This window comes from Puma concolor, chromosome D2 (genome assembly GCF_028749965.1).
Source record: "Puma concolor isolate L17-30 chromosome D2, mPumCon1.1.hap2, whole genome shotgun sequence".
Taxonomy (NCBI): Eukaryota; Metazoa; Chordata; class Mammalia; order Carnivora; family Felidae; genus Puma; species Puma concolor.
Window position 1 is genome coordinate 37,239,535 of NC_141677.1, and position 13,466 is coordinate 37,253,000.

Here is a 13,466-nt window from a genome sequence, read left to right on the forward strand (position 1 = left end):
AATTAAAACTCCTTATCATCTTCTATCCTCCAGAGGTGTGTCAACAGAATGAAGTTCTAGTCCAGACCATCCACAGAATAGGTGCTAGTATGGATTTGGGGGAGACCCCCTGACTTAGCCCAGATGATCATTTAGCAGGTACTTGAAAGGCTTAAAAAGACAGGCGGTATCTTCTGCCAGACAAAATACCCTAAATGAAGCAGGCTTCATTCTTTGGATTCATTGGTGCACAATGGCTGAAGCTTCTTGAAGCCTGTAGACCTTTTGCCCAAGAAATTCCCATTACCAAGACATTTTAATGAATCCACATCTCCTGCTCAGGGGGAACACAGAGATTTTGTTGAGTGTGAAACTTATGTTAATTCCCTCTTAAAGGAAAAGGCTACATAATTATGAATTCAAAATTAGGCTTGAAGATGAATGTCTATTTTGAATAAAATATATAAAAGCAAATTAATTTTTTTTCATTTGACAAATGCCACAAACATAAAAATATTCAGAAAAGTAACAATTTTTTATGTGGGACATACCTACGTAAAACATTTTTCCTATTTTTTCTGCAACTTATTTTATAACTTTATTATATAATTATATAAGTTTTACCTTATATGTACTTTAGTGGAGAGAGACAGTGATCTTAACTGATTGCAGTTTAAATAACCTACTTTTGCAATTTTTACAACGTATGACCATGTGATTCTATTATCCTTGCAAGGGACCTGCGTAAGCAAGAACCCTCACGTACAAGCTTTATTAGCTCTGTGGTAACTTTACACATGAAGCCTGTTTCCCTGGACTGTGCATGAGAAGCTTCCTGTCACTGCTCACTTAATGTTGGGAAATGACTGGGATTTCAGTCCAGCTCAGTTGCCCAATATTTCCTCAACTTAAATACCTTTCCCAGTTTGAGTTCCATTCCTTCACATTCCTACCTTCATACAGTAGATGAAAAATATCCAAGGTTTAAGAAGTTGGTCCCTATAAGAGAAATAGGTTTTGGTTGGACTTCTTCACCCATAGTGGAAAGGGCTTCCCCTAGGTTCTCTAGGGCCATTGTCTACATAAATAATTTGAAACACCCCAAGTCAGTACATCAGCGCCATTTTGGCCGTCCACTCTCTTACAGTCCCACAAAAGAAAGTGTGCTGACTAGTGGAAGTGAGTGATCAGCTTGTCTGGCTGTCTCCTTGGCACCAGGGTCTGGCCTTGAGGCTTCAGGACAGCCTGATAGGCATGAGTCCTACTGCTCCTTAGAACATCTGATGGATCCCTTGTGAAAGGTAGAAGGTTGGAACTAACCCTGAAGGGCAGAAACCAGGACTGGGACTGAATGACATTTTGGCCCTGGTGATTCCTGAATACCAGACACAGACTTAAAACATTTTGAGAAAGTTACTCCAAAGCATAGGGCCTCATGAGGTGCCTTTGCTAGGGTCTAAGGGCAGCACTAATAGCTTCCCTTTTTCTCCTGTAGCAATGATTGAGAAGCATAGCTTTCCCTGAAAAGCCAGTTTTCCCTGAAATTGTTCATTGTCATTTCAATTAGTTTTATTTAAATGATTTTCTTAAAGAGTTTGATGATTGAACTGTAATTTAAAAAGTAGTGAGTATGTTTTGTCTTCAGTGATGAAATACTTTAATGTTTTGACTCCTGGCCATTTACCCATGTGTCCTTCTAATCTTACCTCCCTGGCAGAACCTTCTTTCTTGTCTTCTCCACATGCTTCTGTGTCTTTCATCCTCACTCCAGTGGTCCATTGTGGTTATTCCTGGACATTATTTGTTAAAGATCTGAAGGACTGGTAACTTGAAAGTCCATTGTCCTGCCTTGTTTAGGAAATGGGGATGATGTTGGCGAATGGAAACCCGTGGTGGAGAGCTGCTCTGACCCTCTTGCACTAGGGTTTCCCTCTTTTGCTTGTGCTGTCCCTCTCCTTGTCTCTGTCTCACTCTCAGGGTATAGCGTTTGTTTTTGTACATGATGTTCACAGAGCCTGTGTATAAAAAATGCTTGAAAGAACTTAGTTTGGAGAAAATAAGATTTAAGGAAGACATGAGAGCTTCAACTGTCTGGAAGGTCATCATGTGGAAGAGGAGAATGCCTTATTCTTTGAGACCCCAAGCCATTAAATTGGGTCAGTGGGAAGGAATTTGAGGAAGGTTCAGTGCCAGGGGAAAGAAAAACTCTTTTTTATGGTTGTTATGATAGAATGAGCTACCTCTTGGTGACCCCTCGGCAGATATGTTAGGGAATGGATTCTGACATTGTTTGGATTTGGTGTTCAACTGACAAGTTGAAATGAAATATGAGGAAATTGGGGCAACATCTCATAGCTAGAGAACACCCTTGTAAAGTAAAGGCATCCATTCTCTTTGGTTTTAACTTTTCTCTCTTAGGCCAAGTGAACCTCACTCCTGGACACTGAATCCTGAGTCTTTGACTCTTGTATGGCACATTCACCCTTATATATTAGCCCCTGTTTGCTCTGTTGTCACTCCCTGGCAAAGACCCCATTCCACCTGCTGATATTGGCTGATAAGAGCTCCACCTCTCTTCTGTAAGTTTCTGGTAGTCATGGCCTCTGTTCATGGCTTGTCTAGTCATCACCTTGTCTAGGAGAAGGTTCATCTGCATGTAACTCAAACCAGGAGTCCATGTATATCAATGTGACAACTTGGTTGTCATTAGGTCCTTACCAGTACCTGTGATTGCCTGAATCTATGACTCTTGACTTACTTGGTTTAGAGGTCTCAGTGTTTGCCTTGAGTGGATCCCATTGAGCAAATGGATCATGGCATGATCTCCCCACCATGCCCTTTATTGCATTTTCTCTATATTCTTTCCTTCTTGAATATTACTATCACAAGAGATTCTCCTCAAATACATTTGACCTGCTTGGCTTGACTAAATGTATCCTAACTGATTCCATTTGTCTTCTAGTTTTGTTCTCCTGTCTCCACAATTCATTGTTTATTGCCACCTGGGAGTCTACTGAGCAATGCTTAGCTCCACACCAGGTTCTCAGATCATAGGAGGATGGCAGTCCCTGTTTGTATCCATGCCATTCCTATATGTTTTAATGATAAATTACTCCCTAAAGGAGAAAATGGGAATATATTTTTAATGAGGCATTTGGAAACAAGTCTTGCTTTCATTACTAGAAAAAAAAGTTTTATAGATTGGCAAATAGCAAAATACTTTACCACATGGAATATACCCTTCATCATTTTCCAAACAAATATAAAGGAAAGAAAAGTGTGATAAAACACTTGAGTTCATTCATTCCCTCTCAAGTGATCTGGACTTAGTCTTACATGCCCAGAAAAAAGTTGGGCTGTGTCCCCAGCAGGAGTGAAAAACTAGGCATGCCAGATACCTCACAGCTAAGTTGATTTCAACCCTCACCCATGTCACCTCTTGGGAGCAGACTGGACTTGTCAGGTGTTGTGCTGTGCCTTCAGTTATAGTCTATGTTCCTTATGAGGGCTTTTGTCTTCCTGGATCCAAATCCTTAACCTTTGTCACATCACTGACTTGGAGAGTCTGCTTGATCACCTGGCAAAAGTGACACCAGCTTTGGAGTACCTCAGCCTGCTGGGTAATGTGGCATGTCCCAATGAGCTGATTAGCTTGGAAAAAGATGAAGAGGACTACAAAAGATACAGGTGAGTATCTAGGAGTTTGAGCCTGGTGGAAAGGGAAAAATGGCATCTTTGGCGGGGGATAATATTATGGGGTGCATAGTAGATATTACTGGACTTCCATTGATAATACTAAACTTTAACCTTTTGGCAACCTGTAGCCATTGTGTCCCTTTGTCAGGGACATAGGAGCCAAAACAACAACAACAATAACAACAACAACAACAAAAACCCAAAAACAAAACCCAAAAAACAAACAAACAGGAAAAAAAAAACATGAAAAGCTTCCAGGTGGTCTAGGTCAGGGGTTGACAACTCTTTTTTGTAAACAGCTGGGTAATAAATGTTTTTAGGCTTTGAAGGTCATGTGGTCTAAGGTCTATGTCACAACTATTCAACTCTGCTGTTATAGTGAAGAAATAGCCATAAACAACTTGTAAACGAATAGGCACAGCTATGTTTCAATAAAACTTTACTTACAAAGACCAGGGGCAGGCAAGATTTGACCCATGGGCTATATTTTGCTTACTTGTGCTCTGTGTTGTAAGGTTTTCCTTTGGTCAGCCTCAGAGTAACTTTTTAGAGAGCACTGCCCACTAAAGGTAGGGAGCTTACGTGGGATCCCAGAGGAAGTCTCAGAAGTCCCATAACTTGGTTCCATAAAGCTCTGCCTCACTGTCCACCAGCTGTGTGCTCTGATGGGGTCTAAGTAGAAATGCTTCTCTTCCTCTCTGCTACTAAACCATCTGCTTTGAAATACCTGATCTAAACCCCCCTTTCTTAGGGAGTCGTCTTGATCATACCTATTTTATTCTCTTTCTTCATTTTGAACTCTGTGTGCTCTCATTCTTGATTGGTTTTGTTTTGTTTTGTTTTGGTTATTGTTGTTAATGTTTTTAGATGATCTTTTCATGTGTAGGCTCTCTCTTCATTATGATTGCTCTCATGAACACCCTACCTGAATCAATGTGGAAAGGGGAGGAGGAGTAAGGAAGCAAATTCAGGGCAGGTAAGGCTACTGAATAATAAATTTAGAAGGATTGGGGAAAGAGGATAATGGTTTGAAAGAAACTTGTTCTCTTGGGACTCTTATAAAAATCTGTGGTGACCCATGAAGGAATGCAGTCAGGGGAGTTGATGCTGTATAAAGGCAAAGCTGTAAGAAATACTGAAGGCTGTTGAACACTGTGTATTTTTGACATATATGCACATAGACGCATAAAGTTACAGCAGGAGTCCAGTATTATTTATTGGGAAGCATTTTGTATGTTTAATCTCATTTTCTACGTTTCTTGATTAATTTTGTAGGGGTTTTATTAGACTGTTTTTAAGCCATCTTAGAATAAAACTCTAACCCTACTCCGAAAAGAGGTATTAAATCTTTTTCTATCATGAAGATATTCATTTGGATATGATTCTGTAGATTTCAATGTGAATTCTGTTAGGAGAAATATGATTAATACCCAGCAGGTGAAGAGTTATACATTTCTAAATCAACCCTGTAAGTTGCTTAATCACTTAGAACTTAATTTGCCTATTTAAAACTCTTATCAACTCTGAAGCATTTAACAGCCTGATTTCATATATAAAGGGGTCTCTTAAAACATATTTTATCTTTGTGCAGCAATTTATAAGATATGTCTTGGAAGGTTCAAGTAAGTCCAAGAAAGTTCTTTCAGTCAACATTTTTAGTAAACCAACCATGGTATAGGAGATTTTAATTTGGTTTCTGACTTTTTTCTTGAAATTTCTATGTTTAACTCTTTAAAATAAGCCAATAAATTGTACAAATGTATGTATATGCATGTGCATGCACGTATGTGTGTCTTTGTATGCATGTGCACATGCATTGACACACGTGTTCATTCACTCATTCATGGAGCTGTATGTAAACCAAACTGTAGGCACATTTCTGTTGTCTTTTTTTCCTAGAATGAGAGAAGTAGAGTGAAAAGCTTCACTTCCCTCATCTTCTATTTAGTCTCAAATAGAAGGCTTATAAGTTTGCAAAAGGAAAAGAAAAGCTAGTACTATTTTTTTATTATAACTGTTCACTATGGTAAAAACACTAAGACCCATATAAATAAGGGCCAGATAAGAAGATCTGATGTGGGGGTCCAGCTTTAAAATGGGGAGGATAGTCTAGATCAGTGACCCTTCACCAAGGCTGTACTTCTGAATCATCCAAAGCATTTTGATTAATTGAGTGCCAAATGCAACAAAATAGTCAATAGGTGCTTCGGATGTTCACTTAACTATTGGACTAAGTAGTGTTTAAAATTCCTGTTGGCTCTAGCATTCTGAGATACTCTGTTCCCAAGCCATTACAGTTCTTCCATTGCTGTCTAATGCCATTTTATATATTCCATCTTGTATATTTCTCTCACTACTTTGTATGTGTCCACATCCAGAGGATGGCTTCTAGTAGGTAAGGGTATATCTTCTTGCCCTTTGAAGACTCTTCAGTACCTAAAGTAATGCTGGCCATGGAATAGGGGCCAGATAAATGTTCTCTGGAGGCAGCTTGAAAATTATTCTTTCCTCTGAGAAGCTAAGTGCTTGTGGAGAAATGTATGGCCCTCTGGGCACCTCTGATGCCTACTGCCTATTTGGAATCAGATCCATTTGATGTCAACAATCACAGTTAATAAACAAGGAACTGTCCTTGAGACTCAGTCTGAGCACTGGTCATTGGGGTGCTGATCCTTCAGGGAGGGTTTGGTTCTAGAGGAGTGATTCATTGCATGGGCTGGCTGTTGTACCCACTAAGCCTGACCTTACTACCTCAGGTCCGTCAGGGTTGAGGGATGGGGCTGGGAAGGTTGTTTGTTCATGCACACGTGGCAAAGTTGCTGGGAGGAGGAGTTGGATTCTAAAGACACATACAGCTGAAATCACATCTAGTCAAAATTACTCTAGAAAATCCATAAGCCACCCACAACAATGGCAAGATGCTCACGCTCTGAGAGAAATAGGAACTAAGAACACTGGAAGGAACATTAAATGTGTGTCCATCCAATTACACATTCACTGCACAGCATATGATGATCGAGTGGAATGGTGGGCCTATTCTCCAGCAATCCTAAATTTTTTATTCATTTTATTTTTTATTATTTCTGGTTGACAAGTACTCTCACACTTGGATTTGGAGAGATAAATGTGTATGTGATGGCATTCTGTTCTCTGGTTTGTAAGCAGCCCTGCTTTGTTCATCCTGGAATTTGAGTTTCATTTGCCCCTGAGAAATTTTAGGATTTTACAATAAGACTTTTGAATCCAGAATTCCTGCAGTGTTTTACTTTCTACAAAGCAATGCAGCTACCTTTCCCCCCCCACCATTGGTAAAATATTTTCTTGGCCCTTCCTCCACAAAGTATGAGGTCTGCCTTCCTTCTAGCTGTTACCCAGAGCCTAATAGTAGGGCCTCTATGTAAATTTATGTGACATTTTCACTAGAAAATTGCTTAAAAATGAATGATATTTCTACAGTTTACTGTTTTTCACTTTAACTACATTTTCTGACAATATGTCTTCTATTAATCATTTAAGCAATAGTAGGAGCCTTAAAGGGAGTGTATTCAGAAGCAAGAACCCATGGCTCATTTAGTGCTGTCTAAAAAAATTTCTTATTGATTGGCATCCTCTGTGGTTATGTGATGTAATATTTATAATATGTCACCCAGCCATACATCAAAACAAGTATGTCTGTTTCATTTCTACGGGAGGTGTTGATTTCAGAGAGGTCAGCCCACTTTTAGGTCACGTTGTGGCCAACCACCAGAGCAGAAATGGGAAGTGACTAGATTTATGGAGTTATTGGGAATGGCTTCACAGATGCTTCACTTTCTGCTGATTCCTTCTTCCCTTCCCCCAAGTCACCCCTTCTCTTTCCTTTCTTACCCCCTGTGCACACAGTTGGATTTTCTTGGCACACATCCCCACCATAAAATGGGCTCATTAAATCTGTATGTGAGCATGAACATACTACCAAGTTGTTGAGCTGTGCCCTGGTCCTGCTGGGGCAGGAGCAAACCATGCCTTGATTTTTTTCTTTGCTATTCATCATAGTTCATGGCTAAGAAATGTTCATCGCCATGTTATTATAGGAGCTTAAACCCGCCCGTGCTTTGCTGTGTGTACACATTGTGCTGCTATTTTGGGATGAATGTTGAATGAGGGTGAATGTGATAACAAGCAGCCTTCAGCATTTGGGCGGGAAGAGAGTGGTGAGGTGGTTTGCCTTGGGAGGCCACCGTCATGCTAAAAAACCACTCAAGGCCTCCCGTGGACGTCAACACTAGCCAAAAAGTGAGTCAGGTATGGGAAATTTAGGTGCCCAGAGTGGTCTGTTTCTTGTCTTCCTTTGTAATTCTTCTCCTTCTTGTTCGTGCAGGCAAGACAGCGGAATGAAGGTCAACAGTACATAAGAGCTAGACCTGACTTGTCAAATAAGAGATTTGGTCTCATGGCCTCTAAGCTCTACTTCTGTCATTAAACCCTTTGCCATTCATTCTCTCCTGCCACTCCAGTCTCTGCTTGGCCTCTCCTTCCTCCTGCCTCCTCAGTAGGCCCCTCTATATTTCTTACAACTTTAAATTATTTAAAACGTGACACCCTTTCTTTGTTCCCTCCCAGAAAGCAGCCTGAGGCCTGCCCAGTGTCTGTAGCACTCAGCCAAAGGGAAAGAGGGAGGGACCCTCCGCAGTCTGTTGGCTGTCCTGGGCTGCCACCATTTCCCAGCTGAGGAGGAGCTGTAAAACTTGTGGCTTACATAACCCAGCTAGCATTCTCCAGCTAATCTACAATCTGGGCTTTGAAGATCACAAGAAAGCAAAGGTCACGACCCAGAGATCAAAGTGACAGAAGCCCACAGAGTAATTGCTGGTTACCCTCTGTAGAGGGCCTTGCTCTGTCCTGTGGGTGTATTGTTTGCACGGAGACTTCAAACATGCTGCCGGTGAGCTGTGAGGAAAATCAGCTGGCCTTTGCCAGTTGTCAGGCCTTCATTAATGCTGTAGGTGAGCTCACCTCGGCTCATTAGAGTGAGATCATTGTCATCTCTCTGAGCATCTGGAGTTATTCCACTCACAGTGTTTATTCATTACTCTGGTCTTTATTGACTTTTTCTCACTGCCCTCCTTTACCTGGAGGTGTGAGGGGGTGGTTATATAAGGAAATTGGAGTAATAAGAAAGGAGGCTATGGATGTGTTTATTGTAAATTAACTTTGCAGCATATAGAAATCAAGCAGGCTAAAAGCGTGAGAGAGGCTTAGGCATCATCTAACCCTTTCTCTTCATTGTATAGATGGAGAAACCAAAGCTCTGGAAAGTGGCGGAGACTGAACCAAGATCACATAGCAAAATGAGCCCAGGGTCTTCGTTCTGTCCTCTGCCCTGTTAGTCTCCAAGCTCTTTGTTATGAGGACCCCTCCTCTTGTTAATTTTCTCCCCCTTAGATCTCTTTAATAAGCTTTAGGTTTTTTAATTAGCTACATTTAAGCCATTGCTAACTTTTTAAAATTAGACACATTTAGCTGTTGATGAGTGCTTTTGATTAGCATGAGGTAACCAGTGTTACCAAACGGGGTTGATGTAATCTGGTCAAAAGCAGAGAAGCTTGATGTTTTGTTGGCCTGCTCACTCTTCTGTTAAGCTTTGTGGAAGACCGAGAACGATTCCTGGGTCACCCATTGCTGACTTCAGGGGCCCCTAGTAGGGCATCAGTCGCTTGCACTGTGTCTCTCCCACCCCACCCCCATGTATCGGAGTGCCTGCAAGAAATAAGGGGAAGAATGGCCATTCCATATTGCCATAAATGGAAAGAAGTAGGGAAAAACTCCAGGTGACCTTGTATTCTGATTTCCTTAAGATTTGGAAACTTGGTATTTCTTTAGTAGAATCTCTTCAGAGAAAGAAACAATCCCAGGAGCAGACAATGGAGATCCGTCTTGGTGTTTCTGTGATTGTGCTGTTACTGGAACAGCTAGCTTCCCCTGGGGTAGCAGTTTGAGCAGGAGGACAGAGCACCCTTCTCTCCCTTTGAAGTCTAGATGAAAAATGCCAGAGCTTTGGGATTTGGGCAGAGAAAATTGATTTGGGAGCAAAAAACAAACACACACCAAAGTCTTTCTGCTCTTCCTTTTCTCCCCCTGCCAGTTTCAGGTGTCTCCTTTGAGGAGTCCTTTAAGAAAATGGAGCATTTAATATGAAAAGAGAGAGAGCCTGAAAAGCTTTCTGTGTGGGTCTCACTTTTAGAGAATCTGCCTTTAGACGGAGACAGATGGGTCTTTACACACCTTCCCAGGATCCCTGATCTCTTCTCGATAACCTCACCTTCCATATCACGGTCAAGAGTGCCCCTGACTTCCAGCCCCCCGCCCCATGGCTTTCGCCTAGCCACCTTGGGAAGGTCAGGAAAATTGGAGTTGTCCTCTGGAGCTAGGGATGTGAAACTCAGAACTTAGACCGATCTCTTTTCATTAAGCAGTGCCCTGGCTTAACAAGCAGTTTTATAAATCTGAAGCTGTCTCCGGGTGTCGCAGGATTTATAGACGGGGGTTTCTGCCATAAAGTGGTTTATGATGGCTGCCTTCTGTGTTATTAGTAGCTGTCTCTTCCTTCAACCATTGCTGTTTGATAATAGCCTTAAAACACCCAGAATTACTTACCTGCAAGCCCCATTCCCGATAGCCCCTGTTGACAGTCTGAATAAGTTTACTGCCCTTTTGTTGTACTTTACCTTCAAAACAAACTGATTGAACCATCAATAGCTCGTGGAAGCTGACAGAGGCATGTCATCTGGACTAGCCCTTGTGATTGCAGGTTATCTGGGGGAGTTAACCTTCCTGCATTGTTAACTGAAATGTTTTATGTACTATGCAACTTTAGGATACGGCTGTGATAACCCCAGTAACTAAGTAATACATCACGGTAAAGAGATTTTGGTGCAACAAATAACCCTGGATTAAATTTACAAGGGTTGAATTGATATTGTAAAAGCCTTCATTCTGTGGCTTCGGGAATCCTCTGTTGTATTTTTATGGCAAACTTGTATTATACTCAGGATTGAAGCTGCAGCTTTTGACACCCTGACATGACCTAGAACAAAGGGAAATAGATCTCCCAAGACTGGGATGGGACAGGCAGGCAGAAAGCCCACTGACTTATCACTTGACAGTAATGTTTGGAGTCAGTTCCAAACCACCAAAGGGCAGGAAGACCTCTGGTAGATGTGGCCGCCTCTGGGCACTGTGTACCACAGACATTGGGGGCAGGGTAGATCATTAGCGAAATTGGGAGGGAGATTATTCACCACATTACCAACCTCATAATCCTGGAACTGTTATTCTTCATGGTGTTTTTTTCACTTGGACAGTGGTACACAGCAGGACCAGCAGCATCAGCTCCCCCACCCTCTCTAGGAACTTATTAGAAATGTACATTCTGGGCCCTACTCCAGACGTAGGGAATTAGAAATTTTGGGGGTGGGATCCTGTGATCTGTGTTTCAACAAGCCGTCCAGGGGATGCTGATACCCTTTTAAGTTTGAGAATGGCTGTTCTGGAATAGAAGCTCTTTGAGAGCAGGGACCTTGTCTGTTTTGTGCATCACTTTTATTCATGCAGTATGTGGTGGGTGCTAGCAGCTCAATAATTATTTGTTGTGTGAGTGAATGTATGAAGACATCTCTAAGGCAGGAACTTCAGACCCTGGGCTGAGTCTCAGGCCGAATTACTTGGGGTGAGACTTGCTCGTGTCCCTCAAACCTCTCCAGGCATCAACCACCTAGAAACCCCAGGCTGGTGGTCAGGATGGGAGTCAAATCACCCCTATTTTCATAGATGACTGGCAGCCTATTTCATGGGCTGTTTCTTCGATTGTATAAGAAGAGTGCTCTGAAAACAGCAGCTCTTTGTCATCTAAAATTTTTAACTAGCTTAAAAGCCAGCACCTCACTCGCTCTCTCTCTCCTTTGATTTCAGGGCTGTGATCCAAAGTGGGGCAAAATGACAACGTGCTGTCTGTTGTCATCATGGTTCCTGCCAGCCCTGTGAAGACATCTTTCATTCCATCATTAAACATTGGCTGATTTTCTAATACTGATGTTTTCTTCACCTGAATATTCATCTTTTCCCACCCTACACTTAGTGGGTGTCTTTACTCCTCTGAGCGTCACTCCTGACATATTGTTTCCGTCTGTACATGTCTTTATTTGAAAGAATCTGTTGTCATCAAGGCTTTGCTGCTACAAGCAGAAGATGGAAGTTTTCTCTGACACTGACTGAGGCCAGTCGGAGTTCTACTGGAGGATAGAAGGGTCATTGGGACTTTGTGGAAACTTTCTGATTTTGGATAAGGTTAGGGGGCCTTTGGAGAGGGAAGGGTGAGGCTCAGGGAGAAGTTGGAAAAAAGATACTAGATTGAGACCAGAGAAGAAGCAGGAAGTATATAGTCAAATATCCTGGACCTCAGATGTTTTGGGTGGACATTTCTGGGGAAGAAAAGTATACCTCAAAAGAACTCAGAGTATTTTCGCTTTAAGGAGTATTTGGGCTGGAAGCCTCGAAGCTATTTTCTCTAGCATTTCAGTAACCAGTCAAGTCTTATACCTGGGCAAGTATATGGAGGCCACTTGGTGATGTGAGAGTGTCTTATGAATGTGGGATCTGAGGGGTGGGGGGCAAGCTTTATACCCCAGGTAACATTTGCCCTGAGAAAAAGCTCAATGTGTAGGGTTGCTTTAGGATTTGGTTCTTTGAAGATCCCTTGAGATTTCTTGTTGCTCCTCTTCATCCTCAAGACATTTGTTTTCAGTCATTCAGTAAGTAATGGTAGGTCCCTTTCTCTGTGCTCCCAGAACTACTTTGCACATAACCCTGATCTTGGCACTTAGCTATGTTGATTTCTCTTTTCTCTATGTGAGTCTTTCTTCTCCATTACACTGAAAGCCCCTGTAAGGGCAGGAATCATGTTATAATTACCTCTGTATACCTAGGGTCTGGCACATGCCAGATGCTCAAGAAATATTTGTACAAATGAAATAAATTGGTATTTTATTGAGTGCATTCCAAGGCTACTTTTTAAGATAAGAGGATTAGCAAAAAAAAAAAAAAAATGTCCCTCCTTTAAGAAGACATCACATAAACACCAATAAAATGATTAAAATGATTACAAAACAACAAAATGTTAGATGGTATGGTGCTAACAGTGTATCCTGGGAGTGCTGAGAAGAGAGAAAACAGTACAGGCTAGAGATGCCCCAAAAAAGTTTGTATGGGTCAGGATTTGAAAGATGAATGAATACTGAGGAGGCTGGGTATGGGAAGGAAATGAGAGATTCCTATGGAGGTAATGTATTGCTCTTGAAATTGGGTACTTACCTCTTCTTCTTATGCAGGACAAGGTCTAAACAATAGCTCATTTGTTTGTTTGTTTGAGAGAGAGAGAGAGAGAGTGTGAGTTAAGCCAGAGCAGGGAAGGGCAGAGGGAGAGGGAAAAAGAAAATCCATGCTGGGCATGGAGCCTGACTTGGGGCTCAATCTCATGACCATGAGATCGTGACCTTAGCTGAAATCATTAGTCAGATGCTTAACCAACTAAGCCACTCAGGGACCACAACAATAGCTCCTTTGAGTGATCAGGTATAGGGGCTCGATGGAAAGCATGTGGGTTGGTAATTTTCCTTGAGGAAGGAGAGGTATAAGCAGGTGTCTATATTTTTTATGTATTTATTTATATGTTTATATGCCTATCCCATGGCCACATGGATCTTCTCCTCAATTCCAAATATACCTGCTTGAGGACAGTTCATCACACAAATAGT

General features: G+C 41.7%; 1 protein-coding gene across 8 annotated transcripts in view; it reads left to right on the forward strand.

Annotated features, from left to right (window-relative positions):
• LRMDA (leucine rich melanocyte differentiation associated) overlaps positions 1-13,466 on the forward strand; it is a 1,048,113-nt gene that overhangs the window by 597,138 nt on the left and 437,509 nt on the right. For all 8 annotated transcript variants that reach the window (XM_086680072.1, XM_086680073.1, XM_086680068.1 and 5 more), the window contains one exon: positions 3,532-3,666. In XM_086680072.1, the coding sequence (XP_086536198.1) occupies positions 3,532-3,666 (135 nt within the window). The remainder of the gene's footprint in view (positions 1-3,531; positions 3,667-13,466) is intronic.